Consider the following 18,371-nt stretch of genomic DNA (forward strand, 5'->3'; position numbering starts at 1 on the left):
CTTTCACGTCAGTCTCGATCCTCTCTGTGATCTCAGTTTATTGTCTCTGTTAGTGTATCATGGAACACGCAAATTCTGCTCTTTTGTGTTTTCAAAGAAAAAAAAAATCAATGACCTATGTCAGGTTTGCAAAAACACACTCAAACTAGTGAATACAATGATCATAAGACAATCGCTGTATGACAACCAACAATTCCTAAAAAAAAAATATCTTTGGAAATTGCGTTATTTAATTTAGATGCTCGATGCGTAGTTCTCCACAATACTGTTGATTAGCTAATGCTTTGGAGCAAATCTAGATTTAGTTTAACTTTGAACCTCGTTTTGAGCACAAATAGTGTCCAATTCATATCCAATAAAATTCCTCATTCGTCATGTCCTATTTTATCCATAGGCAATTGACTGAAACGTTTATTTCACTCGTTCGTTGACTTTACAGAGGCCCTGTTAAAGTCTGATTTCTAAGGCTAATGTATATCTGTTCATACAACTTCTATTGGAGGGGCTCAACTAACTGGGTTTGTGTATTTTTTGTACATATAGACAGACTATTTAGGCTCATTTGTTTTGGTACAATTTAGTCTTTAATTTATCCAGCGTTCATGCTTTTGGAATGTGGAAAGAACCCTGGAAACTTGCAAGCTTGCTCATCGTACTGCCTTGCTAATGAAGCTAAATTTATGCTCAAGTTGTGATCCATCCCCAGGAAATAAATAAAAGTGTCATCACTCCCCCTATTCTCCCATTTCTCTACGAGCAAAACTCCGGGCCAATAGAAATTAAAGACACGCGATTCAATCAATTAATAAAGTGGTCTCGGGCAAAATTTGGAGGGGGTAAGTGCTGATGACAGCAATACATTGGCCCCCCATTGTGACTATAAAAGAAAGCAACACAGTCAAATAGCGAAGTCCAAAGCTGGGTGCAATCCTGCATGTGTTTATGACTGGGTAGTTGAAAAAAAAAAACTTAACAGCTAATGAACGGGCTTTCCAATGTACATCTTGGTGTGTGTGTGTGTTCTTTTGCTCTTTGCTTCCCGGGCCGCGAGCTCAATCCAACTCGATGGGGCTGCTGTCGTCCTGGGCCTCTTCCGCCACATCGTCATCTTCGCCTGCTCCCATCAGGCTGTTCAGTAAATTCCCTGCACGGACACCAGCGTGACTATTTCTGTGACGGCATTTTAGTAATGAAAGGTCTCGGTCACTCACCTAGCAGGCCGCCATACGAAGGGGATTGTTTTGGGGGAACGCCGAAGAAAAGCTGCCCTATTCTGTCGAGGTACTTCAAATGGAGGAGACAAAAAAACATAAAAACAAGGCCACTAGATATTTTTTTTTATTACTGATTTTTTTGGGTGGACCTAGGCTTATCTTTTTTTCATGTGTAAAATGTTTTCAATGCAAAAAAAAATGTGTTTTTTGACAAATCACTTTCATGATTTTAGGTCATGTTTCTGCTTGCTGTACTATATTTTAAATCCATACAATAAATATATAGAGTAAGATAAAAATACTTTTTAAGTAGTATTAAAACAAATATAGTGAAGTATGTATCCAAATTATTACAATTTCTTAAGTAGTGTTAATTTTGCTGGAATAATAAATTATCAAAATTCAAAGTAGAAATACTCAAAAGGACACATTATGTTTTTCCTTATTTCTAGTCAAATATATTGTAGAATAAAGGGCGAAGCTTGAAAAACAAATTTTAGGTAATATTAAAGTGAGGAAAGTAGTTATTTCTTAAATATTTTAAGTATTTCAGATGTAAAAGAATTTGGTAACAAAATTATACTTATTCAAGTAAAGTTTTCTCTCTGATTAAAAAATTAAACTAATCAAATGAAAATATCATAAATTATAAAATGTATCCGCTGGTAGACTATGAATATGCAACTTGTTTCTGTACTTAATGCTTCACTTTATTTTCTAACTGAAATTTGTGTTGTTTTAAAGGTTTGACATATTAGTAGGAACTTGAAGAGATTTTTTTTTTTTAGTAACTACCAGTTGGCTTAGTCCTAGAGTTCCAAAATCAAGTGTTTTACACGTTTCCTTGTTTTGACACAGCCGAATCAATGATTAAGATAGGAGTCAGATTTTAAAATGAGCTTGTTAAAGAGCCAAAACTATGGTAGAGGAGGGAGCTATAGAAAACTAAGTATAAGTAGTGTTTGTTAGTTTAACATTTCATCCCGAAATTAGGGGCTGATGACCTAAACTTAAAGAGCTTTAAAAACTCACCTCATTATACATGGGATCCCTCTTCAGGGAAGGTTGATATTGCTCACATAACACTGTGAAAACAGTTAATTTACCCCTGAAACACACAGAAACAAATGAATTTCATACTTATAAGATGCTTTTTCGTGCATATTTTCCTCACCCATCCACTGCCAGCAGCAGAAACCAGATAAAGTTAAGGAGGGGCTGAACAAAAGGAGGACCCCCTTCTATGGAGGGGTGTTTCTCTGTGTACGTGCTGAACACTATGGAAGCGCTGTTTTTGTTCTTAAGGCAGAGGAACCTTTCAGAGGAAGAAAAGTAAGTAAAAAATGTCTGAATTGACCTTTCCTCTCAATCTCAACTTACTGTAAGACTGCCTGCGCCACAAACATGTCGATCTCACTACGAAAACCCTGTCTGGACGAGTATTCCACCAACATCTGTGCACAACCTTCCCCGTCAGACGAATGCAGGAAGTGGTACCGAGATTCACCATAGTTTTGCTCTAGAAAAGAAATTGTAGAATGTTCAGTTTTCGGTAAAAAAGGGTTGGTTGTGTTTCATTTGAATATTATGATTGCATTACCTTTCCACAAGGTGACAGCTAGCAGCTGGTGTAATTTGGGGTTGCCTAATTTCCCAGAACCTCCTGTGGACCATTTCAAAGCTCTGGATACAAAGGCTACTCTTTCTGGGGAGTTCTGATCCATGTGGCTGAACAGCTTGGCCAGGCTTTCTGTTTGAAAGAAGATCAACCATCCTGAGTAAGGCTAAGTGCACACTGAACGAAAATTTGATTCTTTAGCAAGGATGAAAAGCCCTTCTGAATGGCAACTATCTGATTTTTTCACACCAGTCTCAGGCAACTGTCATATGTGGTCCTAAATCCGATACATATCTGATCTTTTGGAATGCGACTGCTGTGTAAATGCTGGAGATGCTTAATGCGACCTGCACATAATCACTAGGCGACAGACGTCACTATTCTGCGTTCAACAGGTGGGAGGAAGCAGACAATACTTTGCTACCACTACCTCACAAAACACCATCATCAAAAGTCTGGCGGTTTCTTTTCAATCTTCCTTTTAAAATGATAAAGTCAAGTCAAGTAAAAATACATGTGCTGCCTCAGGGAACACAATAACTTTAAAATTGGTAGGTACGCTTTGCTGTTAACATCCATGAGTACTTTCGTAAACACTGAGCGCATTGCGTGTGACGTCACATGTCCTCTTCTGAACGTGTGGGAATAGTGGCATTCACACAGGACATCACATATAACGCACAGAGAACACCAATGAGTTGCATTAAGTTGGAAACGTGAACCATCTTACAAAAACATCGAATGTCAACCAAAAATCGAAATTGAGCATCAAGCTCTGAAGTGTAAACCGAAGCCATAGACTCAATTTGATATGTAAGGTGAGCACTCACCTAATATCTCCTCTTCCACTTTGCTCTCAGACTGTTCCAGCACTTCCAGAACTAGCATGGACAGATCTGCTGCACTGTTTTGCTGCAGATCAAAGAATCACGGATGGAACAATCAATGATAAAATGTTTGTAATCCTGCAGTTGTGGTGAGATTTCACACTTTTACCTGGTTATAGCTGAAGAAGAGTAGGGCCCCGTTGTACATCAGCTCCCTGGCTTCACTGTGTTTTGCCTGTGACATATACCTGCAGAACAGTCACCTTGTAATTATGTATGGAATGAACTGCGTGACAAGCTAAAGTCTCGCCCTTGCTCTCTTTGAGGTTCTCCATCTCTGATCAACAATAGACACAGAACTGTCAAGTAATCTGTAATTTATTTATGCGTATTTTTACTGCATGCACACAAAACAAATGGTTAAATAGCAAAAGGTGGAGCATGCAATAACCTGTACCAGACGGCCACCTAGCTACTATCAAATCTTAAGTAGACGCCAGTTATTGATACTTGCTACTGATATTGAAATCGTTTTTTAACTAATAATATTCCGTTTTAGGATTGATTGGTGGAGTCCAACAAAAACCGTCTAGCAATATTGCTATATAGCAATAAGCTAGCAGTCTATTTCAACACTGTAGCTAATTGACGCGTGCGTCGTCCAACCAAATGCTTGAAAGAACACGAGTGGGCGGACACAGGGTACAATTCCGCCAATCAGACTCAGGTATGACATCAGCAAGTTTGACAAGCACGCAGAGCTCTGAAACACGGCAGGCCTCGAAATCTTGTAGTATAGTCTTACCTAAAAAATAACGTCCTATACATTTGGTGTGCTTCATAGTAATCTCCTTTTTCCACGCTTGCTCGTAGTTTTCCTTCAACCCTCTGTACGCCTCCGCGGTTTCTCCCGCTGGAGCACCTGAGGGACTCCTGCTCCGACATCGTCGTAGCTCCGAGCTCGAGTGTTGACAGGGGAAACCGGAAGTAGCGTCGTGGAAGAAATAAAGATCCTCTTCGCTTACCGTAGTTAAAGTTGAGAAAACGCGAATTCGTAAACAGTGCTATGGGTTTAGATTCATTCATCATTTCCCAGTTATCATTACAAGTTTGCAGGATGAATAAAGTCTGTTTGTAAGTTAAGATATGGAATCAGTGACGAATACAAATAAAAGAAAATAACTTTAAAATCATATTAAAAAGGTATCTGTTTAAGCCCATCAGCAAAAATGCCATTGGATTATATATGTATACAATACACATTTCTATTTACAAGGCTTTACAAGCCCTGGCTACGCATATTGCTCTTTTCCTCAGGCACGCAGTTTTCTTCTTTTTTACCTTTCTATATCCTTTGATCTAAATATGAAAATGTAAATAGATTCGTAAAATAAACATCATTATATCAGTTGCTAACCTGTTATTTTGATGTTACATTTGTTCGTTTCTCAAAATCAAGTCAGAATTGGATTCTTAAAACCAAGTTCCGTATTACAAAATTATAAAACAGTGTGTTAATCTCTGTTTGGTTTGACAACAATTGGGCGTGGCACAATTAGCTACAAGCCTTTTTTAACCTCTCTAATTTCTTAAACTATAATTTATTGAACTCAGTTTGCAAGTGGTTTCTAATATTTTGTCGTTGCGTCCCAGTAAAGAAAACAATCTTGACTTTTGTTTCTCAAGACACTTTTCATATCCGTAGCGCACTTCTATACCTGCAGTACTAGAATCTGACGCTAGATAGCAGCAAACAACTTTGTAGTAAGTGTGCTGCTTGACACCCTCATGCATGTAAACCGCATTAACCTCAAGCGTCTTAAAAACAACAGATGAAGTTGTGCAAAAATGCGCATTAATAACAACGAAATGTCATCGGCCGACAAAGAATAGCCTGAAAATTGACGTTTTAATGCGTCTGAGCACCTCGGGGAGGCTTTTCCGGTTCAACTTTCCTTTGTCATCAGGAAGTGGCAGCGGCCGGGGGTTGGTCCGGCCCGAGCTGTTTTCGCAGACTAAAACAATACTGGCGAGCATGAAAAGTAAGAATAATTACATATTTGATACACAGCAACAATGGTGATATTAGTGAGTCATCTACGAGAACAACACGATAGACGTTAGGAATTCGTTGCAATGTGCGGCTAATTATGCTTTGCTAACTTGGGCTGGATTACCAACGCGAGTTCAGACGCCGAACCGGTTCCACTATTAAACGGGGTCTTTATATGATGCATATCGAGGAAATTTGGGTATATTATTGCCTAGTTTATGATTAATTTTTACTTTGAGGGGGTAGCAAACTCTTACTCGAACAAGCTAACTACAGCATAGCTTGCGTGTTTTGGTCAGTGACAGCTCGACCATGACAACTCCGAAAGACTTATTTATTATTGGTTTTGTGGACTAAAAGAACTCTATTCGTTTAATAAAAATTCAAATGTAGTTAGTTTTTACTACGAGATTTAAAAAAACGCGGTTTTGGGAATAAAAAAAACAGTAGAGCATAATATGTACGAGAATTTGGCACAGGATGTCAAGTACCCGGATGTATGAATCAAACATGATTTTGCAATGCAGTCTACTGCAAAACAATGTGCGGGAGTAGCATCATTGACTTGATGTAATTTCACTATTTTTTTGGGGATGCACTTAATATTTTGGCCAATCTACAAGCACTAATATACATTTTTTTAATCTTACTTTTTCCTTTTCAATCTTAATACTGTACATGTTTATTCCAGGTTGTCACGTCTAATCTCGTTGACAATGTACACTACGCTGTCACCAATGGCAATAAAGACTATTTTATTCTAATAGACACAGCTTTAACCCGTCCGTCTCGGCTCATATTGGGTTTAATTGAGGTCTGTAAAAAGCAATTATTTTAATAATTAATCTGGTAATTATGTTATCGATCAACCTAGTGTTAACGTTCAATCAACGCATTCTAAAACATAATGTGTTCAATAACCAGAAAATAAAAAAATATATAATGATTTTTTATTATTATTATTATTTGTAGCCAATATTGTATCTTGCTATAGATAAACACGTTCAACATTGTTTTATCAACAAAAAAAAGAGACGCAAATTACATTTTAAACAGGCAAAAACCATCTGCCAAAAATCTATATTTAAAACCAATGGCCAATGATTTATGTAAATAATACCTAAACGTGTTGGGTGACTTACATTAAGGAAAGTGCTAAGTAAAGCATATATATAATTGACCTTTTATTGTGTTTTTTTTTTTACTGAAGGTTCTTACTATTTGGTACTCTTTATTCCTGAATATAATCTTTGTTTAATTGAGTCATTGTTGTTCTTCCACAGCTTTGACCTGCTGGAATGGGAGCACACACACCCTTTTAAGATAAAGTGACTCTGGTAAGCCTGACCCCTGCACCCCCCTCTCTTAGATCACTTACACATGGTGGATTTTCATTTTTTTTAGATTGGGACTTCTTAATTTATAAATAGTCTCAAGTCCAACTCTATTTTACTTGATGCACTTCAGAGGTTCCCTCAGTGATCCATAAGGCTTGTGGGCCGCCTAAACTTGTTCTCTGCAAACTTTGAACTCAAATGTTCTTCAAAAAATATGAAATAATTATCAGCATGAACTATCTTAATAACTCGGCTTTGTTGCAGGTTTTTTGCCAACCTGCAATGTTGCAGCCACAACCCCACAAAATGGAAGTAGCGGGGGTCTCGACCCACAGCCCACAAAGCGAGGCCGTGGCCAGCGAGCTCCAGGAGCTGTCGTTGCAGGCTGCTCCTAAGGAGCTGCGTCTGCAGGAACGCAAGAATGGTGAGTGCTGGATGCAAATCTATCCTTGTACAAAAACACTACTTTTCTTTTGTTTGTTTCGAGACTAAATGACAAATTCCACACATGCGACTTGATTTTCTTCTGGCTTTTCTTACATTTTGTAATAGATAACTCCTTTTCGTTTTGTTTTTCCATGGGTGAGTTGTATTTACACTAGTTTTACAACCAAGAATGTTAATTTGTTACATGGGTCATTTTGATGATGCTTACACAGATTTATAGATTTGTTTGAAAATTGAAACGTCTTCTTTTGCGACGTTGAACATGACTGAATGCATGTAATAAAACTTTTATTTAGGATTGAATATTTTAAAAGAAAATGCCAGAACCCAAAGGTAAACGTTGCAGTGTTTGTACATTTTGTCCGTTTGTCAGTGGACCGTTTACTTCTGCCAGAAGTTGTTTAAAGACAGGGGACAAGTTTTGTGTGCATGTGAGTGAGGTCATTTGAATAGAGTGCATGAAGATGCCTCTGTACTTGATATGTTTCTTTCTTAGGACTAACGTCCTCTTACAGTGGATTGAAAAGTAATGCTGGTTATTTTTGTTGCTGTCTGCTATTGGTCGTCATCTTATAAAACACTGGTTGCTATTGACGCCAATGAATGAACTATTTCCCACAATGCCTTTCTCTTTATTTGGTCCAGAATCTCATGTGGTTCATAAAGATTTAGCGAGTCGGCCATTACAATACTGTCCTTTCGATACTGCCTTTATTTGCCATGGGTCAATGTTTGCAGTAATGCTAAAGGAAGAAGTAGAAACATGATAACCATGGAAACAAAGCTTGCGATTATCAGGAAATCCAAAGAGTGCAAACAAATAACTACCATCGTTAAATTGCATAGCGGTAATCAATCGACGATCAAGACTATTATTTAAAATAAGAAGGTGATTAAAGCAAGAATATCTCTGCTGCCATCCGTTATTCAACTCGACCAGCACAAGTCATGTCCAAAATAACAAATGTTTCCTCCATATTTACACACATCTGTAAGGTTTTTCAATTCTATACCTGTGTTATCCATACAAGCTGTACATACTAAATACAATTTTGTTATACTAATGTTTTTATTTGGAATAGTGAGGTTCCGAATGCCGTTGCTAAGCATTATCATAGGTTTATATGTCCCCTGCTATACAGAAATGTCACATGGTGAACCCAACTCTGAGAATGGATTGTTGTATTCTGGGTTTTTATGTATTCCTTTTCGTCTTGCTGCATTGATCCATATTAGACCATTTATGCCACAACAGTCCTCATGAGTCAACCATTGTTACCCGCAGAACAGTGATAATGCGGTTTGAAGTACTGCGTAATTGTCTTTGAGGGAGATGAAGCAAAGTTACATCCGTAAATGAGTTGCCACATTATGGGGAGTTCCAGTTGTGGCGGATGCTGCATCCACATTCTGCTATTACTCAGGACAGATGGAATTTGGGAAAGCTTTGATTTGTGAAATAGTGGAGTGGGATATTTGAAAAGCATTTGATCGCATTGTATCAAAGTTTATCAAAGAAATATCCCAAGGCGACATTCACATTAAGATAGCCTCCGGATACCACTCCCGCTGCCGAGAACCTCCATTCCAATTGGCTAGTTTATGACTTCATTCCGGCAGACGTGTTGCAGCAAGCATCCTTGCAAATGTTCGCACTTGAAGATGCTGCATGTGCTCACACATTCTGTAAGTGTTGGCCTGGAGACAAAAGCAGAATGCCCCAGAAAGTTAATCAAAGCTTTAAAACTCACACAGTTATGTCATCACATTCATTGCACAAGTATCTGTCCTTTAGACCAGGGTTCATCAACATGGTCACCGTGGACACCAGGTAGCAACAAAGAAGACCCGAGGCGTCGGCAGACCGGTTCTTAAAATAGCTCACCATAGATGGGTCATTGTTTTTATATGAAATTTGATTTTTAACCTCCTTCACTTGATCAGTGTCTTTAGTTTAACGATAAATTCTTTCAGCATTATTTTCAAAATTAGCTAATGGTTTCAATCACTCAGGGCTCTTGTATAAGTAAAATGTTTTTGTGGTTGACATAGCCTATTTTAACCCTTACGTCTAATAATTACAACCTGGTGATAACATAATCGTAACATGGTACTAACGTAATAACTTGTGATTCTTGTAAATTCATATTAAACTGGTAGTCCTTTGGGATAATTAGTAACAAAACAGTAGCTCTCGGCTTCAAAAAGGTTGGTGACACTTGGTGTGGATAGTAAGTGCGTGGCAATAAGACACCCCCCCCCCCCCCCAACTAACAAATATATATGTTTGGAGTAATTCCGGATAGTTTCACTCATTAAATTATTTTTAATAAAAATAAATAAATAAACAAATTCACATTGTATATATTTTATTAATTATTTATATAGAAATCTAAATAAATACAATAAAAAATAAAAACTTATTTGAAATGAAAAGAAAAGTGGAAGGATTTTGATCAATTTTAAACAAAATGATAAACCTAAACCAACATACTTACCGTATTTTCCGCACTATAAGGCGCACCTAAAAGTCTTAATTTTTGTTCCAAAGCTGACCATGCGCCTTATAATACAGTGCGCCTTATATATGGCTCAATATTAAGTCGCAAGGTCTCGCAACTTACGCAACAGCCGCCGACTAGATTTTCCCCCGAACGTGGAGTAGTCCGCGGTGTATGCTGGGATTTATATACCGACGTTTCATTGGCTAACCAATGTGTCAATCATCATTTGAATCGATCGCTATTGGCTGAAGTTATTCGGAGCCTCGGATAGGCTAGAGGGCCAAAACAAACCCTGCAATTGGCCGAAAAAGATGTGTCAATCATCAGTTAAGTCGATCGCTATTGGCTGAAGTTATTCGGAGCCTCGGATAGGCTAGAGGGCCAAAACAAACCCTGCAATTGGCCGAAAAAGATGTGTCAATCATCAGTTAAATTGATCGCTATTGGCTGAAGTTATTCGGAGCCTCGGATAGGCTAGAGGGCCAAAACAAACCCTGCAATTGGCCGAAAAAGATGACTGTGAATAGCAAGCTTGCTAAAGTACGCCATAAAGAAACATGTTTCATTACTCTATATTTGTAAATATTTTACTCTCCTGGATTTACTTCACTCACGGTTGTAAGAAAACCATGGTTGCGTATCATTATCGAACGTGAGAACTTAGGTGAGCTATGCGGCTTTATAGTTTCCCAGTATCTTGTTTTAGAACGATCTTGATGTTGCTGTGATGAGTTGAGTGAATTAAACTCAATTCCATGTGTTTATTGTCATATGCACAGTAAACTTGCGAGCGAAAAAGAAAATAGAAACTAAGGAATGGTTGGCATTTCTTGAATCCCTAGACTTTAACCTTCCGAATGATATTTGAAACGATGCATTTGAGTGACATCGTACGGACACCGCATCCGCACGTGTCTACGACACGTATTTGCTTCTTTGCAAGCTTTGGGAATGTTAAGGGGGTAATAAGTTTGACTGAATCATCTGACTGTTTTGTCGACGTTCCCATTGTAGCGCCTTATAATCCGGTGCGCCTTATCTATGGAAGATATAGGACCAAAAGCTATTTTTTGGGAGTGCGCCCTATAAGCTGGTGCGCCCTATAGTGCGGAAAATACGGTAATTACGTTTTATATCAGAAAGCATCTTGTGAAAAAAGTACAGACAATATTAACATACTTCAAATAGTTGTTAGTGAAAATTCAACATCAATAGCTTGTGCAAAAATTGCAATTACGTTGTTAAATGCTTTGTATTTTTTGGAAAACTTAATACATAGTTTTGCTAACTGTGAAAAGCTTATAATTATCCTCAACTCTTGAATCCCTTCCCTCGATTTGGCAAATTTTCCAAGCGTCCTTTTCTAAAATGGCAAATGAATCATATTAACTCTATTAATTGCCCAGCCCTAGTAAATCAACATATGTGACATGTTTTCCAGGAAAAAAAGATAACAGCCCTTTGTTTTTCTCATTTCCTTTTTAATCAATGCTGCTCATTTACTCAGATGACAACGTGATCATCATAATAATAATAAGTCGCAGAAGCTGCGGAGTGTGTAGGACCGTGCGTTGCACAGTAACGCAATGAGAAGGACGCGGAGGAGCACAGGGGCGGGGTTTCTGAAATGTCATGATTGCATAACTGTGGGAACTGAAGGAAAGCGAGGGAGAATGAAAAGCAAGAGCGTATGCAAGACATGTGGAGAAGAGATTTTTTTTTCTTTAAAGTGTTAATTTGATATAAAGGTTTGATATATCCTTGTGAAGTGTTAGTAATAAAAACTGACACAAAAAGGGTGAAGTTGACGGTGTTTAGAAACGGAGACTGATTGGTGGACCTCTTCGTCCCCTCCGGACCTACACACGCCCTCTCTGCCGGGGCATGCACCCACTTGTAGACAGTCCTCAGAAAGGGAATGCAACTTGTAGACTTACATTGAGCATAACTTTCCTGCAACACTGCTGCTGTAGTTGTGCCCTTTTTCCCCCACTCTCCACACATTGCATTGGAAATATGAAGTTTTGATCTCTCCCGGAGGTTGACGCTTCCTTTCGGCATGGTCCAGAGGGATATGACTATCGTGTCAGGTAATGTCAATGACTGTTGTTTGTTTTTGGCAATAATAGGAGTGCTGGAAAAGTTATTCAGGAGAATTGAATTTGAATCGGTTGGCTGAGAGCGGGTGTGGTGGAAGCGCTTGCATGCATACATACAATTTAGAGTAATGACTTGTGCTTTGCTTTTTGTTTTTTTACTTAAAGAACTCGTATATGAATTTTGTGGTGTTTACTAGTGGCTTTTATTTTAAAGTAAAGTATACAGTAAACCTTTTGAGTTAGTAAAAAAAATTGCAGCAGTGCCAGGCCAGGAGGGAGAAAGAAATGATTGATGTATTGGATATTTTTTATATGCCGATACAGAGTCTTTTTAATTCGATACCCTAGCAGTACATCAGGAAAATGGATGATGTAGGCCTATCCATTCTTATCAAATGCATAATTTATTATGTATATATAAACACACATACATATACATGAAGACATATACATGTACACATTATATTTAATCTCATATTTGTTTATAAATAATAAATATTGTGAATGAATGCAAAGTGATATACGTCCCCTTTTAAGCACCAAATTAGATAATATGCACTGGGTTTTGTTTTCTTGTGTGAAGTTGGGTAAGAATCTTGATCGATAAAATAAAAATATCAAGTACTGAAAAATGTAGTTTGGCCACTCTTGGTGTAAACAATGAGGTCCCTGAGAACACATTGTTCCATTTTGCAATTTAAGCAGAGCAGTAATCTGATATTTTAATGTTCTTACCCATGGCACTTTTAAGTTTGGAACTTCTTGTAAAGCTCTATTAAGTTCAGGATAGACACTTAAAATTTGATGTTCAAATTCCTTCACTTTGCTCGGTCGCCCACATTGTCACTGCATGTAAACAAAGATGGATAAGGATCTCCTCCTTTTCTCCCCACCTTTTGCATAATTACAAGGGATGGGTCCCAGCTGACATGGGGATGTTATGTAATGAGCGATTTTCGTCCTTGCACATTAAAGTTTCAAACAGCGTCAGCTCCTTAAGTGAGATTCGTAGACGGGATGAGCGCGTCATTTTAGGGAACCATTCTTATGTAACAGTTGGTAGGGCTGCCAGGAGCAGAGAACCACACAGAACTCTCTGGATTTGGAAAATAGTTCCGTACCTTGACCTAAAAGATGATTTGTCTGGGGGGAAAAATGTCAATGGAGACCACAATTAAGTAACGGCAGCTTAATAAGATTTAGTGTCGGTTAAAAGGCAAACATTCTTATAGCAGAACCTTCCAGCTGGTGTGTCCTCATTTCAATGCCAAGGTGAAGTCATAATCTACACAACAAAAATAACTTTGTTGAGGTCTTCCGATTTGTACTATATTTTCACTTGGTTTTGGTCCGGGTAAGCTGCAAAAGAAATTGTAGGAAAACACTGGAAGAAGATAAAGCCGTCACAAATAACATTCTCCAACAGTGAATGAAGAAGAAAAGGAACAACCCTGGAGGAGCAGCCAAGTATAAACCAGCTAACAAGAAAATTAGAAAAAACTTGATGGAAGCAAAGGAGAAATGATCGAAGACCAATGTTAACAGAAGAGTGCCTCAACAATAACAATTCAAAGAAAGCCTTTCAAATTGTATAATACATCATACAAACAAAACAGGCAAAAGTCAGCAGCATTCAGGATGAGACGGGGAATAAGCTAACTGAAAAAAAGAGATCAAGAGTAGATGGACAAATTACTGCCCAAAAGTCTACAACCACCCGACACAGGGAGACCCTGAGGTCCTCAAGAATTCCGGGACTTATATCCTCAGAGAAGAGGTAGAGGTAACTCACTGAAGAACGGAAAGTCTCCAGGGATCGATAATATCCCATCAGAACTCATACGAAATGGTTGGTGAGCAAAACCACTGACATTTTGACAAAGATTTGCATAAAGATCGGGCAGACAGGACAGTGGCCATCTGTATGGACAAAATTGCTAGTTATTATGCTACCAAATTAATTAACACTTCAACTATGCTCCAACTACAGTCCCGTTAGTCTCATCAGCCATGCAACTAAAGTTTTGCTAGAGGTCCTACTGAACAGACTGAAACCACAGGCTGTAAACAACCTAACCAAAGAACAGGCAGGTTTTCAGGGAGGGAAGGAGCAAGAAAGAGCAGATTTTGAATCTGCAAATCCTATGTGAGAGGTTTTAACAAAACCAGCAAAACCTCTATTACTTTTTCTTTTATTTCAAGAAGGCTTCGGCAGAGTATGGCGAGCCTCTTCATGCGCAACAATGCAGAAGTACAACATGGGCCAGAAACTAGTTCAGACCATTGTATGCCAATGCCAACAGTGCGGTATGTATCAATTGTACCGTAGTAGCATAGTCTCGAACTACAGTCTGTGTGCGACGAGGCTACATCGCTCTCCAATTTCATTCAACATCTTCTTGGAGAGGATCATGTCCGAAGCTCAAGAACAACATGAAGGTATTGTCAGTATTGGGGGACACAACATCACTAACCTCCGTTTTGCTAATGATATTGTCAGGAGACGAACAGGAACTCCGAGATCTGGTCTATCACTTGGACAAAGCATCAACCCAGAATGGAATGGAAATCAGAAAAGAAAAAAACAAAAGTAATGACCAACAATCTCGAAGGTATTACCACAAACATCACCATCAACCACAGAGAGCTTGAACCTGTCACCAAATTTAAATATCTTAGAGCTGTCAAATCATAAGAGTGGTCAGACTCAGAAATCATTGCCAGGATAGCTCAAACCAAAGCCGCACTTGCCAGACTTAAACCCATCTGGAGGGACAAGAACATAGCATTGAAATCCAAGCTCTGACTCATGCAAGGGCTGGTTACTTCCATCTTCCTCTATGCTTGCGAGACATGGACTCTCACAGCAAAACTAAAAGAAAATCCAGGCCATGGAGATGCGATGCTACAGGACACTTCTCGACATCAGCTACTTACCCCATGTGACAAACAAAACAACACCATCTTAGGGCACATCCAGACCGACCGAGATAATTCTCCAGGGCACAATCCAAGGGGGCAGGAGGAGAGGAAGACCGAAAAAGAACTGGTCGACAACATTAAGGAATGAACTGGTGCCAACTTTGGCACGACCCAAGAACAGGGCAGGGACCGTCAACAGTGGAGAAGGCTGTCCTGTGTTGCGTCCTCATTGGTGCCCCGACGACCCATGCGGTTAAGCGATCTCTGAACCGTGAACCATGTGTTTATCAGCTTGTTGCAAAAGCTGCATTAATGTCTGATAAATGTACTTTTCTATGGAATCGCATCCCTTTAGCAACTGACATGGGATTGCACCAATACACTAAATACACTAGGCCAGTGAGGGGTAAACTACAGCTTGCGGGCCTTATGTGGCCCATCAGGCTTTTTAATCTGGCATGCGAAACAAAGACAATATGATAATTTATTCCAGGTTCATGGATCCCTTGACCATCTGGGTTGTAGAGGCACCACTTCTTGTGGTGTGTTTTACGCAAGTCGAGTTCCCTCTGCAGGCCTATTTTTTGAGTAGAGGTTTGATCACCCACATGAAACGGTTAGCACCAGGTTCCATGGTTACCAGTAGCAGGAGAAGCCTTCTGATCTAACTGAGATACAACACCTTTATCATCTGGTCGCCTTTTTTTTTTTTTTTTTTTTTTTTTTGATGTAACACCTCAACCCGCTTTTCAGATATGAGCCATACCTCAGCATTGACGGGCAGCAATACTGTTACTTGATCCTAAAAAACTGGGGAAAGACTATTTTTGATCATTTATAAATAATAGTAAGTAAAGTAGTACTAAAACATATGTGTTGTTTTATTGGTTCTAATCTTGTTCTAACTATCCCTTGGTTTGTCCCACCATGCAGCACCCATAAAACACATTACCTTTTAAAATTAGCATATTTATCAAATGGTATGCGATAAAATAACCCTTTTGAGCTAGCCCTGTTGCATTTTGAGTTTTTTCAAAGCATATTATCAAATTTAGTTCTAAAAAGGGGGGGGAGATAAGAATTTTGTTTAATTCTGAGATTTACAAAACCAATTCGATGAAATGGTATAAATATAGAAAATTAAATGGAACACATATGTATCCCTAAATATATGAAGCAAACATTCATTTTTCTGTTTTTACTCGCAAGGTATCGGATTTTAGGCCCAGCCCCTCTGCCAAAGTGTTGAACCCAATGTGTCCACTTGACTCAAAATGTTTGCTCACCCTTGCGCTAGACTACTTTAACTCATGTCATTTTGGGAACACAAACATGCACCTACAAGCTCAGCTAACCTTCCTTTCTCGACAGTGTCCTATTTCAACAAGCCCTTGCGCACACTCAGTCCACAATCTTTGCGCACTTTGATTTGTTGTTATAATAGAAGATCCTGCTCGATAACGAGAAGGTAAGGACCAGCCAAAATCAGATTGGTTGCCTTACAGCTTGAGGAAAGCATCTTATCAGTGGTTGTGCTCCTAGCAACAACAAGCCCACTCGTGCCGCTAACAAAAAACACCCACATACATACTCTTAATAGTATATGCCTTGGGCATTGCAGGTAACAAAGCGTTAAGTAATGCACGATCCATATGGTGAAAGCAAAACACGTATTTAATTGCCTGAACAGACTTGTGTGTGTCGCAAGTTATTGTTGGCTCAAGTTTGTATATAGTACTTGATCATTTGTGCAATTAACCACATGTCAGGGCAGGTATTTTAAATAGATGTTTAGACACATTTAAAAATGTTGAGCCACACCCCGTATGCAGACATTTTTCGGCACCATAAAAGTAAAACCAAAAAAATGACTTCCGAAAGAATAATGTAATTATGATGATAATTTATTTTGGTTTCACTCTTTCCGTATTTTAGCCAAACGATACATTTTTACAGTTTCGACCCCAAATTTTGATTTTGGTACATTCCTACAATTGACTGGTATAAACACCAAACCACCATTTTTCACTTAATGCATTCACGAGTGCTAGCCACATTAGAGATGTTTGACTTTCTTTCCAACACCCACAAATTGTGTTATGTCATTACCTTTATGCAAAATCTAAGAATAATTCACCAGGGGGAAAAATGTTTTATGAAATCTGAAATAGAAATTTCCACAAATTAGCTCATGAAGTTTATCACGAGATCATCTTAATGTTCAGTGGCTCTCCATGCCAGTTTTTCTTTTATGATGTCATAAATAATTGATTTCAAATAACAAATGAGGCATTTCTTCCCTCTGTTGGCATTTTTGATCATGGATCCCACTGTAATAATAGATAATTGAATTATGAGAATAACTGATTTTGAATGGTAACTTAAATACTTTTGGATGTACTACAGTGGACCCTTGTTTATCGTGGGGAATATATTCCCAAAAGAACATGTGAACAACAAAGTCCGTCAAGTAGAAACATCTTTTTATTATTATTATTATTATTATTATACAATTAAATACTCTGTTACAATAAAACCCAAACAAGTCCCTTTTCAGCCCCAAACATTCATTTAGCAAATCGAAGTACCGTATACTGTACCTGTAATCACTTTATTTTTAACCAAGAGATTTGGGTTATGTTTAGCAGAACAGAATACAGAAAACAGCGATATTGTGAAAGCTGAAACACGTTCAAGCAAGGGAATAACTGTATTGCCACTATTTTCACAATCGACAGATTCATTGACAAAGCTTTATTGTAGGTGAGTTTAGTCATTCTGGGCCGTAGTCATAAGAATGAAAATGATTTGTTTTATTCAGTGAATAGGCTGCTTTTATGAAACAAAGGCTTATATATCCAGTTTATGTTGCGTAAAACTATTAGTGCATAGCCACACAGCTACAACACTTTGTGTCTTGTGCTCAAATCATCCTCATGTTTCTAATGTTTCTAAATAATAGAGCAGCTATTACGCCGTGACTCACCTGCAAACCGCAAGCACAGCGCACTTAGCGTTAGCACGTCGGAGAGAGCAAGAGTCGGCCTTACCGCAACTCCTGTTGCTCTTTTCGAGTGACTCATTCACCGAGCCACGTCCTGAGGAAAGAAAAATGAAAACAACAACAGGCTAAGGTGACTTGTGATTATAATCTATGGCGCCTAAGTCACGCTAAATGTCAAAAGGTTGGATTGCCACCACAAAGCCAGCAGTTTTAAAACTGTTACCTAGTGTTGAAGGATTTGTTTTCAATTGTTCTGTTCCTTTTTTTTTTATAAAGCTTAATACTATTGGATTACTGCTATTAGTAGTATGTGACCAGTCTACAGAGGAAGTACATTGAGATAAGA

At 38.5% G+C, this 18,371-nt stretch overlaps 2 protein-coding genes across 7 annotated transcripts in view; one reads left to right on the forward strand and one right to left on the reverse strand.

The window, feature by feature from the left end:
* Window position 1: 1 nt before the first annotated feature.
* On the reverse strand, window positions 2-4,658 carry get4 (guided entry of tail-anchored proteins factor 4). The gene is made up of 9 exons (XM_088323232.1): window positions 4,465-4,658; window positions 3,829-3,907; window positions 3,663-3,744; window positions 2,815-2,964; window positions 2,595-2,733; window positions 2,389-2,529; window positions 2,247-2,322; window positions 1,212-1,284; window positions 2-1,144 (listed from the first exon to the last, which is right to left on the reverse strand). Exons 1-9 carry the CDS (start codon window positions 4,602-4,604, stop codon window positions 1,053-1,055), a joined length of 972 nt encoding a protein of 323 aa, XP_088179358.1. The 5' UTR covers window positions 4,605-4,658; the 3' UTR covers window positions 2-1,052.
* Window positions 4,659-5,443: 785 nt separating this feature from the next.
* Window positions 5,444-18,371, forward strand: part of mrtfab (myocardin related transcription factor Ab) — a 40,430-nt gene continuing 27,502 nt past the window's right edge. For 2 of the 6 annotated variants that reach the window (XM_088323387.1, XM_088323391.1), the window contains exons 1-3: window positions 5,448-5,701; window positions 6,996-7,049; window positions 7,314-7,473. In XM_088323387.1, the coding sequence (XP_088179513.1) occupies window positions 7,332-7,473 (142 nt within the window). In that variant the 5' untranslated portion in view covers window positions 5,448-5,701; window positions 6,996-7,049; window positions 7,314-7,331. Of the gene's footprint in view, window positions 5,702-6,995; window positions 7,050-7,313; window positions 7,474-11,684; window positions 12,091-18,371 lie in introns of those variants that run through there. The other 4 variants (XM_088323389.1, XM_088323384.1, XM_088323385.1 and 1 more) reach the window with 4 other exon arrangements.

The sequence above is a fragment of the Urocampus carinirostris genome, chromosome 19 (assembly GCF_059441175.1).
Source record: "Urocampus carinirostris isolate Australia breed hairy pipefish chromosome 19, RoL_Ucar_1.0, whole genome shotgun sequence".
Classification (NCBI taxonomy): domain Eukaryota; kingdom Metazoa; phylum Chordata; class Actinopteri; order Syngnathiformes; family Syngnathidae; genus Urocampus; species Urocampus carinirostris.

What these genes read in the sequence shown, in the direction of transcription:
- get4 (XM_088323232.1), bottom strand. Translation starts at nt 4,604, where the DNA reads ATGTCGGAGCAGGAGTCCCTCAGGTGCTCCAGCGGGAGAAACCGCGGA. An exon ending in TCTTCTTCAGCTATAACCAG is followed by an intron (nt 3,745 to 3,828) that starts GTAAAAGTGTGA and finishes TTTGATCTGCAG; the next exon opens with CAAAACAGTGCAGCAGATCT. An exon ending in AGCTGTCACCTTGTGGAAAG is followed by an intron (nt 2,734 to 2,814) that starts GTAATGCAATCA and finishes TTTCTTTTCTAG; the next exon opens with AGCAAAACTATGGTGAATCT.